Source organism: Fringilla coelebs (genome assembly GCF_963513975.1).
Source record: "Fringilla coelebs genome assembly, chromosome: 9".
NCBI classification, from domain to species: Eukaryota; Metazoa; Chordata; class Aves; order Passeriformes; family Fringillidae; genus Fringilla; species Fringilla coelebs.
The window spans coordinates 9,212,881-9,235,137 of record NC_140067.1 but is presented as its reverse complement, the minus strand read 5'-3'; the positions used below and the strand labels follow the sequence as shown (position 1 = coordinate 9,235,137).

General features: G+C 40.7%; 1 protein-coding gene across 1 annotated transcript; it reads right to left on the bottom strand.

Annotated features, from left to right (window-relative positions):
* Positions 1-1,845: 1,845 nt before the first annotated feature.
* LOC311156799 (riboflavin-binding protein-like) lies at positions 1,846-11,767 on the bottom strand (the record flags this gene model as incomplete). Its single annotated transcript, XM_084211042.1, has 5 exons — positions 11,554-11,767; positions 10,727-10,826; positions 9,511-9,639; positions 5,146-5,257; positions 1,846-2,088 (listed from the first exon to the last, which is right to left on the bottom strand). The coding sequence occupies exons 1-5, from the start codon at positions 11,690-11,692 to the stop codon at positions 1,846-1,848; spliced, it is 723 nt and encodes a 240-aa protein (XP_084067168.1). The 5' UTR covers positions 11,693-11,767.
* Positions 11,768-22,257: the final 10,490 nt, after the last annotated feature.

Here is a 22,257-nt window from a genome sequence, read left to right as displayed (position 1 = left end):
TGAGAAGCTCTTGAATTTTTGTCCTAGAAAAGAAATGGCCTAGAAGAAATATGGTAGCTCTGCAAAATTATTTGGGTCATAAAAGAGTTAAATGGTTTACTTAGGGTGCATCATGAGTCAGTGGGAAAGTTATGAATAGGAGCAGAACGATCTTTCTTTGTCCTTTATCTTGCTATAGGACCCAATGTTCCTCAAAAGCATGCAATAATCAGTCTTATGGGTCATCCTGAAACTCAGCACGGAGGAGTTGTTTGTTGAGAGTGGTTTCAAGAGTAATTTAGTCAGAGCAAAGAGAAAAAAGTGGAATGGGAAGAAAAAGAGCAGGGGCACAGGGAAAAAAAAATGTGCTATGCGTAACAAAAAACATGAAGAAAATATTTGTCCATGGTGATACAGAAAAAAATTGATGTTACATCAGTGAGAGGAATTCTGGAATTTTGAGCATAGCAAAATAAAATGCAGGAAAATTTCTGCTCTGATTCAGGTGCAATAAAGGACAGGAAAGAACAGAGTTAGTGAAATAGGGGGAGAAAAGGACTATTAGAGCTTTTCAGAAGACTAAATTCTTGTTCTTTCTTTTCTAACAGTAGAACTGACAAATAGAGTTAGCACAAAATACAGATGTGGCAAAGAATCATTCTGAAAACAATTCAATGCTGTTAGGAATTAGTCCATTTTGAAGTGTACTGAGAAGCTGGTTGGAAGCAGAGCATGACCTAATGGGTTTAGCATTACTTTTGCAGCTGTGTGAAACCATTCCAATAAATAAACAGCTCAGTGAAGAAAGTGTGTTAGATTTTTAACATTCTCCCAGTTAAAGAGGATGTGCCAAGTCATTGTTTTAACTGGGAACAGATCCTTAAATGCTGTAAGGCAACCAGATCCTTTGGAAGCACCGAGATGATGCTGATTTTCACAATTTGATAATGTGACCCCCAAATTCAACCCTTCTCATGTTTTCTGGGGTGATGGCATTGAAAAAGGCTGTACAGAATGGCACAGACCTGTCCACTCTGCAGTGATGTCAGAGGAAGTATGGATGCATAACTGAAAGCAGGATTTCCATAATTTTTACCTTAAAAATCCCTCTGGGACTGGGGCAGATTTTTAGTTTGACTGTAATAGTGATGCTGGGAAACAGAATTACTGATGGGAGAGACCTGACTGGAGCTGTCCCTGACACTTTGGTTTCATTATCTTTGGAATAACTCAGTGGGAATAATTTCACTATTGTAGGAGACTTTTCCACTTCTTTTGCTTAAGGTAAAAGTCCTGTGCAATAGACTGTGTATGCTGTGTACTGACAATATTTGGATCCAGGGATTTATGTAGTACACTATAAATCTCTGTTTTTAAGATTCAAAATAAATACATTTTCAGTGGTCAGTAGCCAGGCTCCCTGACCTATTTCTGCCTAAAGATTTCTTCTTTATCTGAGCAGACCCAGGCACAGAGTAACTCGTGACAGGAGTGCTATGTGCCTGGGCTAATGAAGTGTTTGGGTTGAAGATTTGGTGCATTACTGGCAGGCATGACCTTCCAGAGGTCTCTGGTTCTCACTGCTCCACCTTAAGTCAGCAGGGGCTGCTTGTGCCTCTTCTCTGAAAGTCAACCCCTGGATGTTTCCTTCAGGCTTGTAGCTGTTCAGTTCAAGTCACAAGATTACACCTGTGCTAGCTTGTCTGGAGCTTTGTGATGCAGATGCAAAAACATCAGAGCAAGATTAATAGAACCAGCCATTGATTTATTATGTTCTAGAAAGGAAGGGATAAAGCAGGCTGGCATGATGCCCCAAGCCCAGCCTCCACCACGATTTCTCTTGTGCTGACATACATCCACTAGCATTTATCTCATCTGTTCACCTTCCTTTTGCTTTAGTTTCTCGAACTTCAGGAGTTTATTTTGGCAGGCACGCTCCTCACTGCTGCTGCTGCTGCTGCTGGAGCTTTCCTCTGAGTTTTTGGAGAGGAGATACTTGATTGCAATCGAGTCCTTCTTGTTCATTTGCAAGCAGAGGCAGGAGGATTCGCTCACCTTAAATGACTCCCCCCACATACTCTGGCACAAATCAGTCCCATTTGCGTACATCTGTGTGTCAAATAAGAAATGCCTCATTACATTTAAATAAATTGAATTAACATCAGTTTGTATCAAATTGATCAACATTTATCACTTTTTAAAAATTTGTACCAGGATATAAAACCACTGTCTGGAGTAATTTTCTGTCTTGTTGTGTGCTATGCTTCATCTCTTCTGAGATGTCTGAAAATGTTACCCAGTCCCCCCAATTGGCAAAAGTAATTTGCCTGTTTTGAGAGCAAGTGGTTACACAAAATGCAGAGATCAACAGCTGCCCTTTGTTTCCACCCTGGGGCTGACAGCCCAGCAGCTCTCTGGGGCTGACAGTTAAAGCTGTGTGTGAGAGCTTTTACAACTTGTAGCATGTCAGGACACTCTGACATGCCTTGAAATCTGAGTAGCACTGAAAGTGCCAGATAGTGCTTTGAATAGAGGAATCTTTTTATTTACAGGCCAGAGAGAGCCCAGTGGAGTCACAGCTCCGAGAGATCTCATTGTGCCTGCTGCAATGTACTTCATGGCCGGGCAGGACCTCGTAGGCAAAGAGAAGAGACGTAATTTAGAAACTGCTTGAAGTAAGTAAGTTTTTGTCAAGCTTCCAAGGTGCTTTTTCCAGTGGGGCAATGGCCTTTCTGGCTCAAAAAACTGCAAATTGCAGCTTCTTGTACCCTTATCAAGTGAAACTGTTCTGTTCTTGCTACTATTGCATTTTGTAAGTCCTGTGTCATAGGACCCGTCAACCACACAACAAAGATACTGCTTGTTTGCTGAGCTCACATTGTGACAATGTTCTGCTTGCTCAGCTTGAGTTTATCTGAAGAAATTAGCAAGTTCTTCCCTGTGTCCCCATGTGCAAAAAATTATGTTGTCTTTTGCCTTAAAAAACTATCCTTTATGAATAATACAATGTCCATTTCAAATAGCCCCAAAGACTCTGTAGTGTGTAAACCAGCTTTTCAGCCAATACCATCTCTAGCCAGGGCTTGCACCATGGATGCTGCAGGTGCTGGAGAAGGAGTATGGAGGTTGGATGATGGACTGGGAGCACAGTCAGAAAAGGAAATCTCCTCCATCTAGTTCTTTCCTTGTGCTCTCAGGACAGGCAGATCTTAGCTCTTTCTTTCCCTCTACTCCTGTTATTTTAAGTAGCAGTAGATATTTTCTTCCAGCTCCTGTGCAGTTCTGAATTTCTACCTGCTTTTAGCTAATCATCCCAGAAAGTATTAAAGCCTGTCACATGGGTTTGTTTCGGTCTTTATGCAAGAGACCTGTATACAGCCTATACTTGTGTCCCACAGGTTCTATAATATGTTTGTACTTTTCTACTAGCTAAATTGGTAATTTTACTTTCCTCCTAATTCTGCTTAAAGACCACAGGATAATCAGAATGCTGCAGCAAATACATGGAGCACATAGCCTGCTTCCCCAACATATTCCTAAATTTCTGCAAAGGATTCTGACTCTTTAGCTTCTTGGGAAATGTCCTAGCCTGTGCATTAACACTGCTTGAGGAGCACCCAGCTAGGAGAATAATGACAAGGCTAAAACTGGCCATGGTCAGTTGTGTATCCTTAATAGTCAGCATTTGTTCTTTATTCAGCAGTTGTCCCAAATGGGCCTTAGAACTACTTGCATACATCACATGTAGGGCTGCTGATTGCTCCTCTGTGTGAAAAAAAGGAACTGCTTACAGTGCTCTGACGTGTGAGAACCCTTCCATGAGTTGAGTCCAAACCGAGGCAGTCTAGTGTTTGTATATCATGTAATCTTCATATGGGAAATGTATGTTTTTTAATTTCTCTACAGAAATGTAATCTTTATGATTACTTACCCGGCAAGCCTATTTGTGGTGAAAAACATGGGTAGTTTAAGGTGTGGTTCCATTTAGTTAAGGAATAGCTGTGCCTGGCTTTGAGTGATAAGACCTTGGAGTTTGCTGCATGTTTTTCCCTGCAGATGGTATATTTTCTTTAAGAAATAAGTGCAAAGGAACTCAAGGTTAAAAACTCCTATATCTGAAACAAGGACAGTTTGAACAGAGACTGGAGATTATTTATGGAGATTATAATTTTGTTTTTCACTTCATCTGGAACTACTGATGATTTAGCACATCTGGGAAACTAAGCTGTAAGTTTCCACAGCCCATTTGTTTTTGGCCACCTTCCTGAATCTGCTGATTAGTGTCACTTTTGCAAGGCAGACAGCAATCCAGCACAAACTGGACTGTGTTTTCTACTTGTATCAGTTGCTGAGCTGACTTCTGGAAGTACATGTACTTGAATTGAATTCAAAATAATGAATCTGCAAGCCTTACTACCAGTCCCTAAGCAGTTCACCTAAATTTTGTTTACTTCTTCAATTTGGCCAGTTTTTAATGGACTCAGTGAAGTTCAGCTGTTAAAAATATTCAAATACACTTTTGAATTGTATTATATCACTCTGATGCTAAACTTACTTGAGTCACTAGAAAAATCCTACCTGACTCTGGAAAAGTCTGTAGACCAGGTTCCAGGCAAGTCTTGTCAGTTCTCATTTTATACACTTTTGCTCATAAAATTAGTTATCCCAACCATTAAACATTCTCAGAAAGATGGGATAAAGAAGGACAAGGTAAAATAGAGAAAAGGGCAAAGATACTCAATAGGCAAGAAAACTTCAAAAATTCCTCATTGGCTGGGGAATTCACATTCCAATTTAAAAAGACAGATATGTGTACCGCTCCATATTGTGTAAGGAACCCTATGAATTGCATCTTAGTGTTTTTGTATGAACAAAGTTCATTTATCTTTTACTTTCTAAATCCCACTGGGTTAAAATATCTGTGTTTCTTGGACTTTTGTTTCCCGAGTGGAATGAATAGTGATTAATTAAATGTATATCAACCTACAGCGAGTGCTGTATATAAAAACGAATGTTTGAAAATTTGTGTACTTAAAAAGTCTGATGTAGGAATGGCTTGAAATTTCTGAAGTAAAAATAATTCACTGATGGCATTTTACTCCCATATATTCAGGGAAAAAACCCCTAATGCCATAGTTTCTGCTTCAGTTGATCAGGTTTTCTTACCTCATGGTATGGAATGCATTTATCCTTACAGTGGTTTTCTCCATTTTTATCCCACTCCCAGTCTGTCAGCCAGTTACGAACACATATGGAATCATCTTTGCAGGCTTCATACCTTCATGGAGATTAGTGTGGAAGATAGTTACTTCTCTCACATTTTTCATTGGACTTAGATTCACCTCAAAGAGATGTCCAGGGGCTTTGTTAGTAACATGGTGTGATTACAGTGCAGCTTAGCAACAGATCTTCAAGCAATGTGCACATTATCTTAGCTTGACATGTTCATAAACTCTGAGCTGCCCAGGAAAACCTAAATTCCCATGAAAACTAAACAGTTCACTCGTTACCTCCTATACTGACAGCCTTAGCAAAGGGCTCATGTTGTGGGTGTTTTCTGCTTGTTTATCTGATGTTTCTGAGTGGAGGAAATCCTGGGAGGGAGAGAGGGAGTTTCATGAATTCTGCTGTTCAGTATCACAACAGAGCATAGGTGTGCTAAGGGTAAACTGTCACTTGAAGGAGATGTGGGGAAAGTTTGTATTTATGAATTAATATGGGACAAGAAGAATGATGTTTGCCAGGCAGGGGAGTTGCTATGAGGAACATGCACTGAAATAAGGAAATTCCACAGAAACCAAAATAATATAAACTAGTAGGCTGTCAGCCTCAGAATGACATTTTCAAAGTTAAAAAGAGAAGGAAAGATAAGAGTCCTCTAGAGCATAGGTCTAAAATCTTAAATTCTAAGTTATTTTTAATTTGTAAGTGGTAATGTAGAAAAAACCTATAAATGGCCTGGAATGAATAGAGTTCTGGCTGTTCGATGTGATGAGAGATCTCATGACTTACCATTATCCTACATCATTTCCTCCCTTCCACTTCTCTTTTATGCTGTACTTTTTGGCTCTTATCTTTTTTGAGAACTTTACTTTCTGGAAATCAGTTAACATCTTCTTAAATTTAGTCTCATTGGCTTGTAGGACTATTCATACAAGTAAGCAGTAAAATAATGAGGCACAGCTTCCAGAAAGTTAATGTTTAGCATGGTCTTTGTAATTAGTGTCTTTGGATAGATTTTCTGTTTGTAATTTTTAATCTTCAGGGTCATGTTTCAAAACTGTTTTGATATCACGAGGGCTACAGCCTTACATTTTTACATGAAATATGGGGGCTGTCATGTGGTCACGAGAACTGGACATTGCAGTAGATTTGCAAATGCAGAAAGGTCAGAAGATGCATATCTGCAGTATCTTCACACTGGTTTTCTGGGCTTTTTGGAGGGAGAAAGAGCAATAACAGATGGAAGGTAACCAGGGCCTGAAGTAAACAGCTCAGGGTGAGAAGACATGTACTCTCAATGGGTTCATCCCTGAATCTGCTGTCAGAGGTAGTGGCTCTGCTGGAAATAGAGGCCAAAATTTGAGAAATTAATATTCATGGTATGCATCTGGTTTCCTCAGGAATACGAATAGAAGTGTTTATATTTTTATTCACCATTATTTATTGACTTGTCAAGATAAAATATTTCCTAACCACTATTATTACCTGACTGTGGTTTGTTCTATAAGCAGGTGACAATGCATAATTCCATTGGTAGGAGTTTTTCTTTATCCCAGTGGAAGTAATTATGAAGTCAACTTAACGAAAAGTCATGATTTGTGAAAAGTCTAATTTCTGCAGTCCAGAAACCCATAATTTTATTTGAACATTAACTAAATGTGAGAAACATAAATACGTAAAAGACCCTCCCTGACCATATTAGTTCCCTATGTATAATGAGCAAGATATTTTTATTTTAAAACCTTTTCCACTGTATTTTTTCTAATTAAACTCTTTCTCTTTTATAGGACACAGGGCCCTTTCGCAGGTGAATGAGAAAATGACTTGTACACTGGGCTCTTTCAAAAGCAATAGTTTAAGGACTAGTGAGAGCAAGGAATCCTAAAACAATAGGAAGAAAAGGAAGGCCCCAAGCTACTCAGATGGATTTCTTTTAAATTAAGTCACTGCTCATTCAGAATACTCTGCACATTTCTGGCCACAAAGACATACAGTATGCAGCAGGCACACTCACAGTATGTAGAGAAAGTAGGTCACATCACCAGCAGTGCTACAGCATGCTAAAGGGCCTCCAGTGAATAGAACATGAAAAAATGTTACTTTAAATCACCAGAAAGAGTGGGAATTCTGTCCAGGCTCTTTTCTAGCCTGAGGCCTTAAGCAGGGTGAGGGAATGGGTTTGACACTGGCATTAGGCAGGCACACAGACCAGCATGCAGGGTAATGGGCCATCAGTACACTTTTGATTCAGGCCAGGCATCTGTGACGCCAACAGGAGCCATAGATCATTGCTCAGGACTTGTTTAGAGCAGATCCTCTCTCTGCCAGGAGACTCTATTCAGGAAAAGGGTCAGTTATCCTGGGCAGCAGCTCTCAATCACCCCACTGTTCAAAGTTAAAAGTACTGTTTACACCCCAAAAGTTAAAAGTACTGTTTACCTGCCGGCTCTGGAAGTGCCCAGGGAACACTGAGGATTTTGCAATGTAATATTGACCTGCATGATCTACAATTGACCTACAATGTTCTACACTTTGGTATAAACCTCATATACAATAAAGCTGGCTTAAATTAGTTAATAGATGCAAACTAAACTTACAGCACATATTTTCTTTTATCTTTACACTTTCACTTGATATAACAGTTTAGTAAAGACTTTTCATGCTACTTGTTTTGGGACACATTTGTTTTTGATAATGGTATTCTATCATTTTGCCCATTAGATCTCTTCTAGAGCTCACTGGCAATGCTTTAACACCCAAATGCAATATTTGGTAATTGGTTCTGAGCTTTAAGATTCAGAGCACTGAGGGAAATTCAAGGTCTCAGTCTTTATCTTCAAGGAGGTCAATAATCCGGATTCAGTTTAGAAGATTACAAAAAACTTAGCAAGGAAGACTGCGCGTGACAAATCTGTTCCTGAGGCACATGTAGTTTCCTGACACAGAAATAAAATTCATTCCTAGGGAAACCTCTAAGAAATGCATCAGCCTTTCTCACTCACTTCCATTACAAATGCAAGCTATGCTTCTTGTTTCCTTCACTGGCACAAAGCAATGGAGACATATTTGAAGACAAATCCTACTGAAATTCTGCACTGCATACATGATTTTGCCCTTGGAGGGAATGGAACTGGATCCACATGTCAATAACATTCAAGTTGTGTAAACCCTAGGGAAGCAGGGCAGAGAGAAACCCAAGAGAACCCTACTGTGTTCTGTATTTTCTGTACTTTTAAGAAAAGCTCTTTTATGACATTTTTAGAAGTATTGTAATGGTTTTTCGTGATTTTCAGAGTGGCCTAAGGGATCCAGACATTCACAGTCCATTACTTGCATGGAAAGCTAGCACTTATAATCTTATAGTGTGAACAGAGCCTGGGGTGTTTGTGCTTCACACGCGCATCCAGACAGGTTCCTCCAGTGACTGGGCGCAACATTCATAAGGTGCTGACTAAGTTTATGTGTCCCATGGTGATGTTTTTAAGATCCAACATCTCAAAACAGGGATGGAAAGGAGAGAGAGAGGGAGAGAGAGATATATGCTGGATAAGTACCAGTGGAAAAATCTCAGTACCCTACATGGATATAATTCTCCTGCCCCAACACTAAGGACAGGTGGGTGCTGGGTTGCCCTACCATGTGCCTTGCACTCAAAACATAATGTGATTCTCTGATGCTGTGGTTTAGGAAACAAAATTCAATGCTATTATGCTGCTCATTGCTATTAATAATTTTAGCATTAGTTGGCTGCAATTGTCTCTGATATTCAGGATTTTAGAAGAGATTTTAGAGAATGTGATGATAGAAGGGATAAGGTCATGGGTAAAAAATTAAGGAATGAAGCTAATTTGTAACAATAATTTGTTGAAATCCCACATGAGTTTATGTCTTTCCTTTTATACATGCAAAACAAATTTATCATATCATGATCAAGTATTCAGATTGAAAATGCTAATTGCATAAATGATGTTTCACAGGCATGGACTTTTTGAAGGGTGGGCAGGCCCTTGCTGCTGCCAGTGCCCCTCAGTGTGGCAGGAGCTCCTCTGTCACAATGCCACTGCACTGCATCCTCCCCCAGAGTAGGGCAGTGCTGTCCCCAAGTCACTAAACTCATCTTAGTGTCCCCATCCTGCATTCACAGCCTGTGTCATTATTATTTTGGGGGCAGTAGCTTAGCAGAAGGAAAAGCAGAGATGGCAAACAAGAAATTCAGAAGCAGAACAAGAGCAAAGGTGATGCAACACCACTGAATCATGGGCATATTAAAACTAAATAAAAATACTTTGATTAAAAAGCTGAACCTACCAGTCATCACAAAAGCTTTGACACAATGGAACAGCCTGGATAGCAGCAGTGTCATTGGGATGGATCCAGTAAACAGCATCTGGAGAACACCGGTAAAAGCACTCGATTTTCTTTGTGAAATCTTCACAGCTGTGGTGGATGAGAAAAGCCACAAATAAGCCTGTTTCTGAGCATCAAGGCTACAGCCTCAGTTTTCTAGGCCTGCTTTGATGTGGATGCAATACTACGGATTAGGAGAAAAACACAGAAAAGCATCCTTTGGCCCTGTTAATGCCGAAGTTTGAAACTCATTCCTCTGGCATTGTGTACAGGCTCTGACCGTGCAATTACCACAGCCAGCTACAGCACAAATGTTTCCATGCATATTTCAGCCCTATTTGTGTAAGCTTTCCATAAACTTTTGAGGCCTTGACTTTTCCTGGCAACAACGATTCCAGGCAATAATAAAATGTTGTTTAAAACTATAGTATAAAGCTTTGTCTGTGCTGTAGCCTCATGCTTTCACCAATCTTTAGATTTTTCCCACAGCCCAGCTGAATTTACTTAAAATTGCATACTGTGATGCTCTCCTGGGAGGGGCAGGCAAGAGCTGTTACTTTTTCACATCTGGTTTTGCTTAATTGTTTTGTACTTTCATCCCTTTATTTCTATAACTTGCCATGTTTCACAGCTTTAACATCTAACGGGGTACTAAAGATCTTAATTAAGGAGACATTTTTCATGTTTACAAAACCCACAGGACTACAAGAATTTTAATTCTAAAGTTTCAGCTATTTCATTTCTGGACTCCTGTGCTTTGTTTTTGGTGAGATTTAGTAATCTAGTTGATGTGCTTTCTAAACAAAGGAAGAAGCCTCTATTCATTACAGATCACTCTCACTGCTGGGTGATGGTTAGAGAACTACAGAGGTGCAGGGTGGTCGTCACCTACTGGGTTTATGACTGGTTTGCTTTGCAAGATCTGGTTCTATACTGAAAGCAAATTTGAAAAAACCCTGTCTTGAAAAAATGGCAGAAATCATGTAGACTTAGGGATTTGTGGGTTTGTGTGAGAGGATAGGAAGAGTCAGAGGCTGGGCAGTTATAGAGAAAAGGTGATGGGGAACTAGGCTGGGTGACATAATCTCTAGGGTAACCTACTGTCCATCAGCAGCTGGTGGCTGCTCCAGCCCAGATCAGTGGAAGCAGGACACAGAAAACATCAAAGCTGACTTACGATTTACTGAGCTGCCCACATCTGTTCCAGTAGCTGTCGCTTACTTTAATTACCGGGGAATGAGCCAATTGCTCTGTGAAGTCTGCATAGCAACAGGAAGCTGTTGGGAGTAAAACAAAGATCTTGCAATAAGTGTTCCTTTTAACACTGTGTGTGGAAGATGCAAAATGTAAGATTAATCTGGTTTGAACCATAATGTGATAAAGTCTTTTAGTAGTAACAGTAGTAACTAGAAGATGTACTCAGGCTCTAACAATTTTGGCTGCGAAAGTGGCAGTGTAAATGCCAGGTGAGGCAGACTGACATAAACAGTGTTTTGTCAAGTTGTGCCCAGAGAGTCCCAAGAATTTTACCAGTGTTCTGCCAGATGCCACATCCCAAAGGATACTAACTTTGAAAACTACCAAACATTAAAAAAAAGTGTTGAAGAATTTTAATAAGTGCTGTACTTTGCTTACAATAGAATTTTGATTTCAAATTTTCCATTTAGTGTCTGCTACAATTGATTCTTATACTTAATTACAAAAAACCAAAATAATCTTTGCTCTAAACATTTTTAAGCAGATGGAACTACAAGAAAGGCAAACTGCATCAGAATTTTGAAAAGAAAGTAAATTAAGTTAATGAGAGTTTTACAGCTGACTTTGTTAAGACCCAGAATCTTACTCTTGGTTTGCATGCAGCAAAATGCCAATGAAGGAGGCTTTTCAAAGACAATGTATATTGCATCTTATATATTTTTGAGAATTTAGAGGAACTGCCAAAACAATTAATGTGTACAATGCGTTACTTCTTGACCATATTTGGAAAAAATTAAACACTCTTACATTTAGAGTAGAGAGTGCACTCTTGCATATTTGGCTCAGGACCTGGCTTCAGTTTTTGGGTGTCCCCTTCCAGACATCCATAGTTTTGGCAGGTGGATGATGTTACGACAGCAAGGAGGGTGATAGCAAACCTCAGCATTGTTCTTCAGCTCTTTTGCCTGTATGGAGAGAAGTCTTTGTTTACCTCCTTTATTTCTAGGAGAACCCATAACATTAAAAGGAAGGACTGCATTTAAAATACTACATGTATAATCAGATAAAAATGCTCAGCAAAGATGCACACAGAAATACTAAGACACATTCTCCCTTCCTATTTGTTTATAACTGAACACTTAGCCCTCTGTTACATGTTTCTGAGGTTTGGTGGCAAGTGATAAAAGTCATCAATAATTCAGGCTATGTATGAAAGCATGTTATAATTTTCAGTATTTAAGAAAATTATTTTCAATTTCTTCCACTGAGCTGAATTATTTTTTAAACCTTCCAAGAGACATTTGTATGTTTCATTAGATTTGAAGAAAGTATTGATTAATTCTAAAACCTGAAGAGTTTTTTTGCACACTTGGAAATGACACATTAGATATAGCTGCAAGTGAGATAGTAGTGTTCACCACCTGAGCTGGATAAATTACATTGAATACTCACCTTTGTTGAAGTTATGCTAATTTATATTTTAGAATCTGATCTGTTATTTTCGGCCTCTTTTGTAGAGTTTGGTCAAAATGCAAGACAAAAACGCTTTGTCTTTATGACTAAAATTTCTCGAAACACGGGCTATACATTAGTCACCTATAAAGATAAATCTAGAACTTTTTACATAAATCAATACATTATTCTTTGTACATATTACTAATTTAACCCTTCATTCTTTAATTAAATATTCCTGTTAACTTTTTGGAATAATTTTGTCTGAATAAGCACTGCAGTTCTTCTATGTACCTAGACTTTTCAGATATAAAGACCAAGTTATACAGAAGAAGAAAACTATCTCTCCAGTTTCTCAGTGATTTCTCACCTCTTTTGCTTTCCTTCTGGGTGATACTTCTCCCTGGAACAGGAACACAGTAAATTGCTTTTCCCATTTTCCATTTTATATACACACCATCTGGCATCAGTGCTCCAGAATTTGTTTGCCCTGGAAGAGTTCCTTGACCCTTTGGAATGCTAACACAAATTTATCTCAAAAGCAGATGCAATGACCAGCACATAATGCCCTTTTATTGCTTGCAAACGTCGACATGATAAAGAGGAAAGTACAAACACAGGTTAGAATTAGAAAAACAATAGCTCTCCTATATTTCAAATGCCATTAACCCCTCCTGCCTGATTTTTCCATGATTCCTTGTATTATTAATTATTAAATTAGTTTCTACAACAGTTTCATAGACCTCTCACCACAAATTCAGGCTTCAGTAAATTCAAGATATTAAATGCTTCTTATTTCAGCCTGACTGACTTAATTCTGACTAATGGCTTGCCTTGTTACACAGTAATTTTGCTACATTCCCTGGAAGATAGTCCATGTCTCCTGATTCTTTGTTCTTTGCTCTCTCTTCATAAGATCCCTTCCAAACCTGCTGCTGTTCACCCTGCTTGCTCTATACCTGTCTCATATGTACCTTACAACCAGGCTCACAGGCACTACAAGAAATGGTTGATTGTACCACTGGTAGTGTCTCCTGATGGGATTTCATTGGGAAACCTGCTTTCTGCAAAGAGCATTTGCATCTAAGCATAAACCATTGGTGGTGATGATAAATGGTTGCACTCATTTTCACAGGTTGTCTTGCTGTACTGTAAAAAGCAGCACCCCTCAGTACCTTGCAATTATTTATATGCATGAGGAAAGCAGCATCTGTTGGTTTTGTGTTTTAAATAGAACACTGATTTGTCAGATAATCCTCTGAGGACATTATCTACTAACCTTTTATTTTTGAAAATACAAACCTTGGCACAGTAGAAGTGTGGTATGATTCTCAGTGTGCAAAGGCACATGCATGATAATAAAACAATCTCTACAAGCTGAAAGCACTGATTCCTATTCTAGCTCTAGTAAATGCCTCAAGGTGAGTCTTGCTGGCCTAAAAAGAGCCTTTTCCAGATGAATGGAAACTGAGCAATTTTCATGTTCCAGAATGAATTTAATTAAGGCAAATTTAGAGAATGAATTTAATTAAGGCAAGTTTAAAAAGGCATAAAGTAAGTATACGAGAAAATGGAGTCAATCTAATGGCTTATTACCCATGCTTTCACCTCATGTGGCTTGATCTAGTGTTGGCTGAAATTTATGGGGCTGCTTGCTGCTTTGCAAAGTACAGGATTGGTGTGTGCGCTGCTCAGCACTCAGATCTGTGTAGTCGTACAAAATAAAGACCAAAGTATAATACGAACATTGACTTTCAACCCTGTGAGGAGTGGACAGGCTGGCCAGCCTGGTGAAAAGCACAGAAATAGTCCATGCTCTGCTCCTTCCTGCTTGGTTTGTGAGAAGTTCATGGACACTGGTGAGGTGTCAGCATGCCAGGAGGTTCTTGTAATGCCTCTGCTCACTGAATTGGCATACAAATTATATTAAGCTATAGGAAACTGGGATCGCTTTCAGGCTTTGAGTATGAGCCAAATGGGACCACTTGCGGGGAGATTAGGCAGAGTTTCTAGCAGCAGGAAGGAAAATTGTCATATGCTTGTGATTTCCCAGACTTGGCTTTTGGTTAGCAGTACATGTAAGCAGGCTCAGGCTAAGGAGCTTTTAGCGATGTTGGCTATACATCATCTCCTGAGAAGTGAATCTTGGTTCTTTTCTAAAAGTATTCTCTACCAATTGCTTTGTCCGATGTCTTATACTGGGAAATTTGTTAAAGGAATTTTCTTACCTTTTCCCATACTTGAAGGGGTCATTTATCTTAATTTGTTAAAATTTAACTCATTTTCAAGCACTTGGTAATATTCTTGTACTTTAAAGATTCTTACTGCCGTTTCATTTTAATTTTAATATCAGTACCCTGTAACTTCTGTTCATCTCTTCAGAAGCTAGAGTGAAAGCATGGATGATGTTGAGGTATTGCCACAGACAACAATTCAGGCGCCACAACAATAAATTATTATCATCTGATGATCTAATTGAGAGTGCCAAGGGTGTTAACAAACCCATGCCTCTATTCCAAACCCACAAACACTGCTACACTAGGTCTCAAGAGTCATCTACCTGAGCAATTTCCTTCTGGCACAAGCCATTGGCAGAAAATTAGGGGAAAAAATGTTTAAAAAATATAGTTTCTAATTTCCCAGCTTCTGGCACTCAGTTTAGTAACTATGTGAACTGACATTTCATAACTCAACAGAGTGATCCCTGCTTTGTGAGTCAGATCTCTTTAATGACTGCAGCAAGCTTTCATGCTTTTATATTCTTGGTAAATGTGCAAAGCTGCTGCAGTTAAGGGAAAAATTGTTTGTACTTCCAACCAGTGACAATTGCCAGATCCATTTCCCTTCTTGGCACTCTGAAAGTGTAACAACAGTGTCACTGGAGGGAGACTGAATTTCAGGAGTGTAAATTAGAGCATTTGGCCTGTTACAGCTTTATTAGAGATGGCAATGTCTGCTAATGAAATTTATCTGTTCGTTCCTGGTGTCTCAGTGTAAGTCTGCATGCTCAGAGTTGGAAGTGTTTTTCTTGTTAACTGTAACAAAAAATGTACTGAGGAGGACAGGTTGTTCTCTAATTTAGGGACCTCCTTTAAATGCAAAACTTCATTTAAAATTACAACAAGAACATGTTATTTGATGATCAGTGAAGAACATAACCTGGACTTCCATTATGTCAGACTTTAGAACTGAGAGTTTGTCTTCACAGGTCCTGGTTGAATGTATCATGTCACAAGTCAAGCTGAATGCCAGGGGAGGCACTCCAGATGGACTCAGTCTGGCACTTCTGACTCTGGAGAAAAACAGCTGAGGTCAAATCTTAATGCTACTGAATCTGAGGTGTGATTTGTTTCAGTTCACTGATAGGATTTCTCCTATTTTTTTTCCTTGGTGTAAGGAATACATCACAGAACAAAGTAAGGCTTATTTGTTTTATTTGAGTACACAAATGTTGCTGAGCTAGTTCTCCAACAGGGCACAGGAATGACAAAAGCACCAGTAATTTTATATAATGAAGAGTGTGAGTCAGTGGTGGGTAAAAAAGCAGATATTTTAATGAATGGTAGGTTTAAAAAGGAATCACAACCCAAACCAACAAAATTAGAATTGTAAAAATGTCATTTTAAGCCCCATGTTAGGCTTTTCAAAATTAAAGGGGACAAAAACCTACTTATTTCAGCTTATTACTGAGTTGAAAGCACCTCTTGAAAGCATAACAGAATGCTCTTCCTTTGCCCTAGTCTTTCATTTGCCTTTCACATTCTGCTAGTCTGTTACTGTGGGGTTCCTTGAACCACTAACAACTACTGTTAGTTTTTCTACAAAGAAGGGTTTGGGTAGGTCCTGACTGGTGTGAAGGGGACTTTCACAAGTGACAAAGAAAATCTGCGTCCCATTTGACCTATACTCCAGAAATAACCAGCTGCAATCATGTTTTGAATTTAGACCATTAATATTTAACTGATTTTTCTACATCTCGTATGTAGAAATCACTTATGAGTGATGAATTTCCTCTTAGGGGAATAGCAATACATTAAAAAAAAAATACACTTGTATTAAGGGTAACAGAGATAATGCCTAGATGTCCCTGCCTAAAGCTGTGATGTAGTGTTTTAAAGCACTTGGTGCCATTACTGGATTCTGGGTGGTCATGTCCCACAGTCCCCTCTGTGCCTTGATCCTGTACTGCCCCTTTCCTTCCATTGTCCTGGGACAACTCACAGGGGATTGTGCACCCAACCAGATGGAGAAAGCGATACAGCAAAAAGAAATCTAGTGCTTCCCTTGCCTCCAGTGTTTCTGTGTGAATCAGTTTCAGTTTATAGCACAGCTGAAGAAGAGTTTTGTTGCTGATAAGGGTGGTATCACACTGAGAGAGACACGTGAAAGTTGTGCTTTCAGTCAGAACTGCCAGCCTCTGTGCCCCACTGTGTTGACATTCTGTGCTGGTTTTTTTTAATTGTTATGTTGAACACCTTGTAATGAAAATGAAGAGCTGACAGGTCTATAGAGAAAACAAATAATGCAAGCACAAGGTAGCAGTGAGATCATACTGGTCAACATATTAGAAGGCAGTGACTGGAAACCACCAGATGAGTCACTGCTGAGCTTTTCCTGTTGGCATCACTGCAGGGGTGAATGTTAAGGAGGACACGTTGTCTCTGATGAGCGACTCCCATACATGCCATATTAGTCCTAGATAGCTTGACTCATTGTCCTGTGATGATTCTGTGGCTAGAAAATTGACCACAACACTCATGAAACAGGTGTTTTCTTGTCCAGTACCTTTGTTTACATTGTCATCTCTCTCTCTGCACCCCTCAAACGGCTCTGCTCTCTGTTATATAAACCAAGACTTGGTCTTGCTTCCAAATCCTTCCTCAGTTATCTAAGGCCCTCTTTGACTGTTCTCTTTCAACACAGACACCTTAAGTCTCTTGAAGTATTCCAGTGCCAGCCTTCTCAGCATACCTGCTGGATTTCCAGGGCTGCTGTTTTGTATTTGTCATATTCTGTTTGGGAGGTGTTTTTGTAAGTAACAGTAGAACCATGTGTAATCCTCCCCTTGGCCCTTGTTAAATCTCATCTTTGCTTGGGTGCCAAAGAGCGTGTGACAACACTTAGGATCTGAATCTACTCCTGCTGGCCAATCTCTCCCCCTTCCTAAAGTGCTTCTCTTTTTGGACCTTTCAGAAATACACACAAATATATGTATTTTGGTATAAATGTATTTTGTCCTCTGTTCACACACAAGGGTAACAGCCCTACTGTAGCAATTGCTGTACAGTCAAGCCCAAACTGACAGAGAGCACCACATTCACTGGTCTCTTCCTCTGTTTAAAGCTCTAATGTGTTTGATGAGCTCTTGTAGCTAAGAAGTGCTGTTAACTTTGCTATTGCACTAAGCTCTCCTGGGAGTTCACAACCATAATTTTTAACTTCTACTACTACGTATTTTCATATTTTTATCTTCTACTTCCTTATCAGATGATACCTAGAACAAGGTTAGAGCAGTGCAAAGCTGTCACTTTGACATACTGCATCACTACAAACAAGGATACATGTCCTTCATGGTATATGAAGAAGGAAAATAACTATTGGAAAGCAAATCCTACCCAGTTATGACTGGAATTTCGCTATATCTAGATCTAGTAATTGCCATTCATATGTCAGCTGGTTTACTTCATTAGTCTGTGCCTAGAACAGACTAATAGTAGTAGTTTCCAGTGAAGATGCACTGGAATAATATATAGTATAGTACACTTTAATGGAAAAAAACTGCTAGTAAGAAAGGTCTTCTTAATCCTCCTCAAGTCAATGTTTAGTTTGTGCCTTGAAACATAATTATGTACAACCTTCCTGTAAAAAGTCCTTATGTAACTATGAGTATTTTTATTAATTACACAAATGTCTAAAATGGGCATTCTTGACCCTGGGATGAGTTCAGCATGGTGGTAATAACACCAAGGTTGTGGGTTAAATCCCCATGTGGGCCATTCACTTAAGAGTCGGACTTCATGATCCTTGTAGGTCCCTTCCAACTCAGAATATTCTGTGATTCTCAAACAGCAGACCTCACTAGATCAGATGATGAGAAATTTTGCCCAGATTGTGTCAAGGTCCCAGACTTACAAATTCTCCCGTGTTCTTTTGGAAAATCCTTTGTTTCTCACTATTTCCCTGGAGCTGGGGGGTGCTGATGGGGAGCTGTATTCTCAGGCTGCACTCCTGTGCTGTGCAGGCAGCATGCATTGCCAGCCTGGCAGGGCTGGGATAGGGATCTTGAACGTTGCTGAAGAAAAGGATGCTTCATTCTATAAAGAACAATGGGTTAGTCTCAGTCAAAGCTTTGCCCAGCACATCTTGCTGGCTCCATGGGACTTTGTTACCTGTATTTTTTATTTTGCTTATAACTGGTATTCTCTAGTTGTATCATGCTGTTTTTTTTCTTTTTTTTTTTTTTTGTGAATCTTGGAGAAAGAATGCTGTCACATGCATGGAGTTGGGGAAACTGGCAGGATTCAGGGTGATGACATGCAGCCTGTTAATTACTTGTCATTCCTGACACTCTGTGCAGGTACAGCACCACATGCCGCAGTCCCGTGCCTTCCTCCTGCTTGCCTGCACACTGCCAATTGCCAAACATTAGTATTCCAGTGTAAAGCCCAGAACTTGTCTGTGAATACCATTAGAAGTGGGTCACTAACAGAAGGTGCGTGACAGATTCACATGCAGAACAACCAAAGCCATTTCCTCCGTCTCGTACAGAGCACAAATACTGAGAGGGAAGGCTGCATGTACAGTGTGAGTGGAATGACAAATGACAGGATGCAGTGATAGACTTGTTTGATGGCATTAGTGATGCAGTTCTGCCTTGGAAACAGTGGAAGCAGGTGATCAGCTGGGCTATGTGTGACACTGATTTTGCCAAATGGTCAAATTTAATAGGGATTCAAATGATTAAGTATTTCATTTTGAAGAAAAAATTCTCTTGCTCAGCAGAATGACTTCTATTTAGCATTTTCTATTCTGTTTGGAATAAAGAGGTTTTAACCTCACAGCTTCAGTCTGCAGATCTCTCTTCCAGCTCCAGGAATTATTGCTGTAGCTGTGTGCTAAGCAGTCATAAAAATGTTGCAGAGGAATTTGTCATTCCAGAAAACATGGAGTGAGTTTGAGTAGACTGTGCTCTGCCCTACCAAAGTCCCTTTAAACCAGCTAGAGAAGAATGGAAAGGAACTTTTCCTGACAGTATTATTCCAGCTACCTTCTGAATCAGAAGAGCATGCTGAGACCTTTTTTATATGGAAAAAATCCAAGGTGGAAGCCAGGGAAAGGCAGTATCTGGAACTGCAAAGAGAAACTGCATTAGCTGAGTGTCAGCACATGAGCTACACAGACTCTGTGGTGCTCTGCTCTGTGTTAGTCAGTGTAGATAACCTAAGAATCACGCCCTTTATAAGACTTTTAAAATTATTTTTCTGTCTTTTTTTGATGTGACAGAAGATTTCTGGAGACAAACATCATGAGCATTGATGTAGCACCACACCACGCTCTGCCTCATTCATCTGTACTCCTTTTCCCTGCCAAGCCTCTCATGATTCGTTCACTTTTATTTAAAGCTGGAAAAAAAAAGTTCAGAAAACTAGCTCATATGGAAAAGAAAAATCAGGTCATTCAGACTGGTCTGCAGATTCAGGTCATATTCAGTGACATGTTTAAATGGAAAAAAATATGGGAGAATCAGTAAAATGAGGAGTATTTTTCCTATTCTGTTAATATGAAACCTCACTGTTCTTTTGTTTCATAAATATTGGAAGGACATTTTGAGTCCAAAATACTAAACGGGGATTAAACAGAGAAGGAAATGAGCCAAAAGCAAACCAAACACAATCTCTTAGCAAATAAAATGTCCTATTAACTCTCAAAAGGCTTTTTGATTTTGAGAAAGATATTTTTAATTTTTTAAATTAAAATACAGAACCAGAAGGCAATTATTTGCAATTCTGTCTAAAACGAACAACTGAAGATTTGTTTCTAATGTGTTTATTTGTTTAATATGTTGGACAGGTAATGTTATCCACATCCTCACTGTGACTTTTCTTCCTGTGTGCATGAATTCCTTTCTGGCACACAAAGCAAACAGGTGTGAGCCAGAGCAAGGTGTCCCACAGGCCATAACCAACAAATAACTAATTGGCATCTGTGCTGCAACAGGGCAAAGATCCAGCCAAATTATGATGAGGCACTGTGCCATCCTAATAGACTCACATTAACAAGGACGCCAAGATTCCATAAATTTGCATTATTTACATTTAGTTAGAGCAGGATTCCCAGCTGGGAAGTTCCACATGGTTGTCCATCCTCATCACATACAATTATGATGGAAAAAGACCTCTCTGACTAATCCAGCATCCTGAAATAGTTTTCAGCAAGCATTTAAACATTAATAATTACTTAAAATGCTCCCACTCTTCTACCTCAATAAATCATTGGGAATCATATTTTTGTTGTCTTTGTACAAAATGAGTAAAAAATTTATACAATTAGATTTCCTGGTCGAAGACGTATGAGCCTTTTCAGCTTGGTAAAATGGAAAAATGAGTTATTTTTTCTGCAGTAGCAGCAAGATTCCTGACTATGTAAAAGCAAAGAAAAAACCCCAAAACTTCGAAGTTGCTTTTGTGAAAAATGAATGCAGAAACTGGTAACTTAAACCCTCAAGAAACAATTTGCAAAGACAAAAGTGCCAAGAGGGTGTGAACTACTGAGATGAAACACAAGGTGATGATATTCTCTTACTACTCCTTGAGGTAATGAATCTCTGAAGGTTCGTCTTTTCTGCTAAGATGGTGAACTACATCTTAATCCTCACCCTAAGAAGCGGAAGGGCACAGCTGGTGAACATTTTCCTGCAGCTTGGAGTTCCTGCAGCTGTGGAGGGACGTGGAATGCCCAGAGGTTCTCCACTCTCCTGGGCACTGCAGATTTGGGGCTTGGATCCCACCGTGTCTTGCAGGAGGAAGTCTGTGGCATTTTTCCAATGTGACTGTCTATGTTTAAAACCACCGGGAAGGTCCTGCACCCACCTGAGATTTTCACGGACAATGAAGAATTTACGGACAAGGAAGCTGTATTGTGCTGGACATCTGAGCTGAACTCGGATCACAATCATAGGGACAGGATGACGTACAGAAAGTTCTACCTGAACATGAGGAAGAACTCTGTGGGTCACCACACACCTGAACAGATTGCCCAGAGAGATTATGGAGTCTCCCTCCCGGGCGATGTTCCAGAGCGGTCTGGGTGCCATCCTGTGCCTCGTGCTTGAGCAGGGAGGCAGGAGCAGATGAGCCACTGCGGTTCCGTCCAGCCTGACTCATTCTGTGATCCACAGAACGGCGGAATTGCAGAATCGCAGAGTGACGCCACGGTTCAGGCTGGACGGGACCGCAGTGGCTCATCTGCTCCAGCCTCCCTGCTCCAGCAGGGCCGCCCCAGAGCACGAGGCACGGGATGGCATCCAGACGGCTCAGGAGCATCGCCCGGGAGGGAGACTCTGCGGGACACAAACGCTGCCCTCACGACCGCGCGACACTCCCGCAAGAGGCATCCTCATCTTACACCTCCCAGCCTCCCCCTGCGAGGCAGCCCTGGCACGGACACAGGGGCCGAGGGGCTGTTCCGCCCGGCAGGGTCACCGCTGGCCGGGACAGCTCTACCCGGACCCCGCGGCGGAGCCTCCCCCGGGACTCCCGCACCCGCCCTCAGCGCCCGCGAGCCTCGCTCCTCCTCCCGGCCGCGAGCCGCTGCTCTCGCGATAGCGGGCGGCGGGCGGCGCGCGGGGCGGGAGGGGGGCGGTGCCGCGGCGGCCGCGCTCGCTGACAGGCGGCGGGAGCGGGAGCGCGCGGCATGTCCGCGCCCGCGCGCCCCGCGCGCAGGTGCCCGCGGCCGCCCCGCCGCCCCGGCGCTCCGTGACCGCCGCCCGCCATGGGGCCCCGGCCGTGCTGCCGCCGCCGCTGAGGAGGAGGAGGGGGAGGAGGAGAAGAAGCCGCCGCG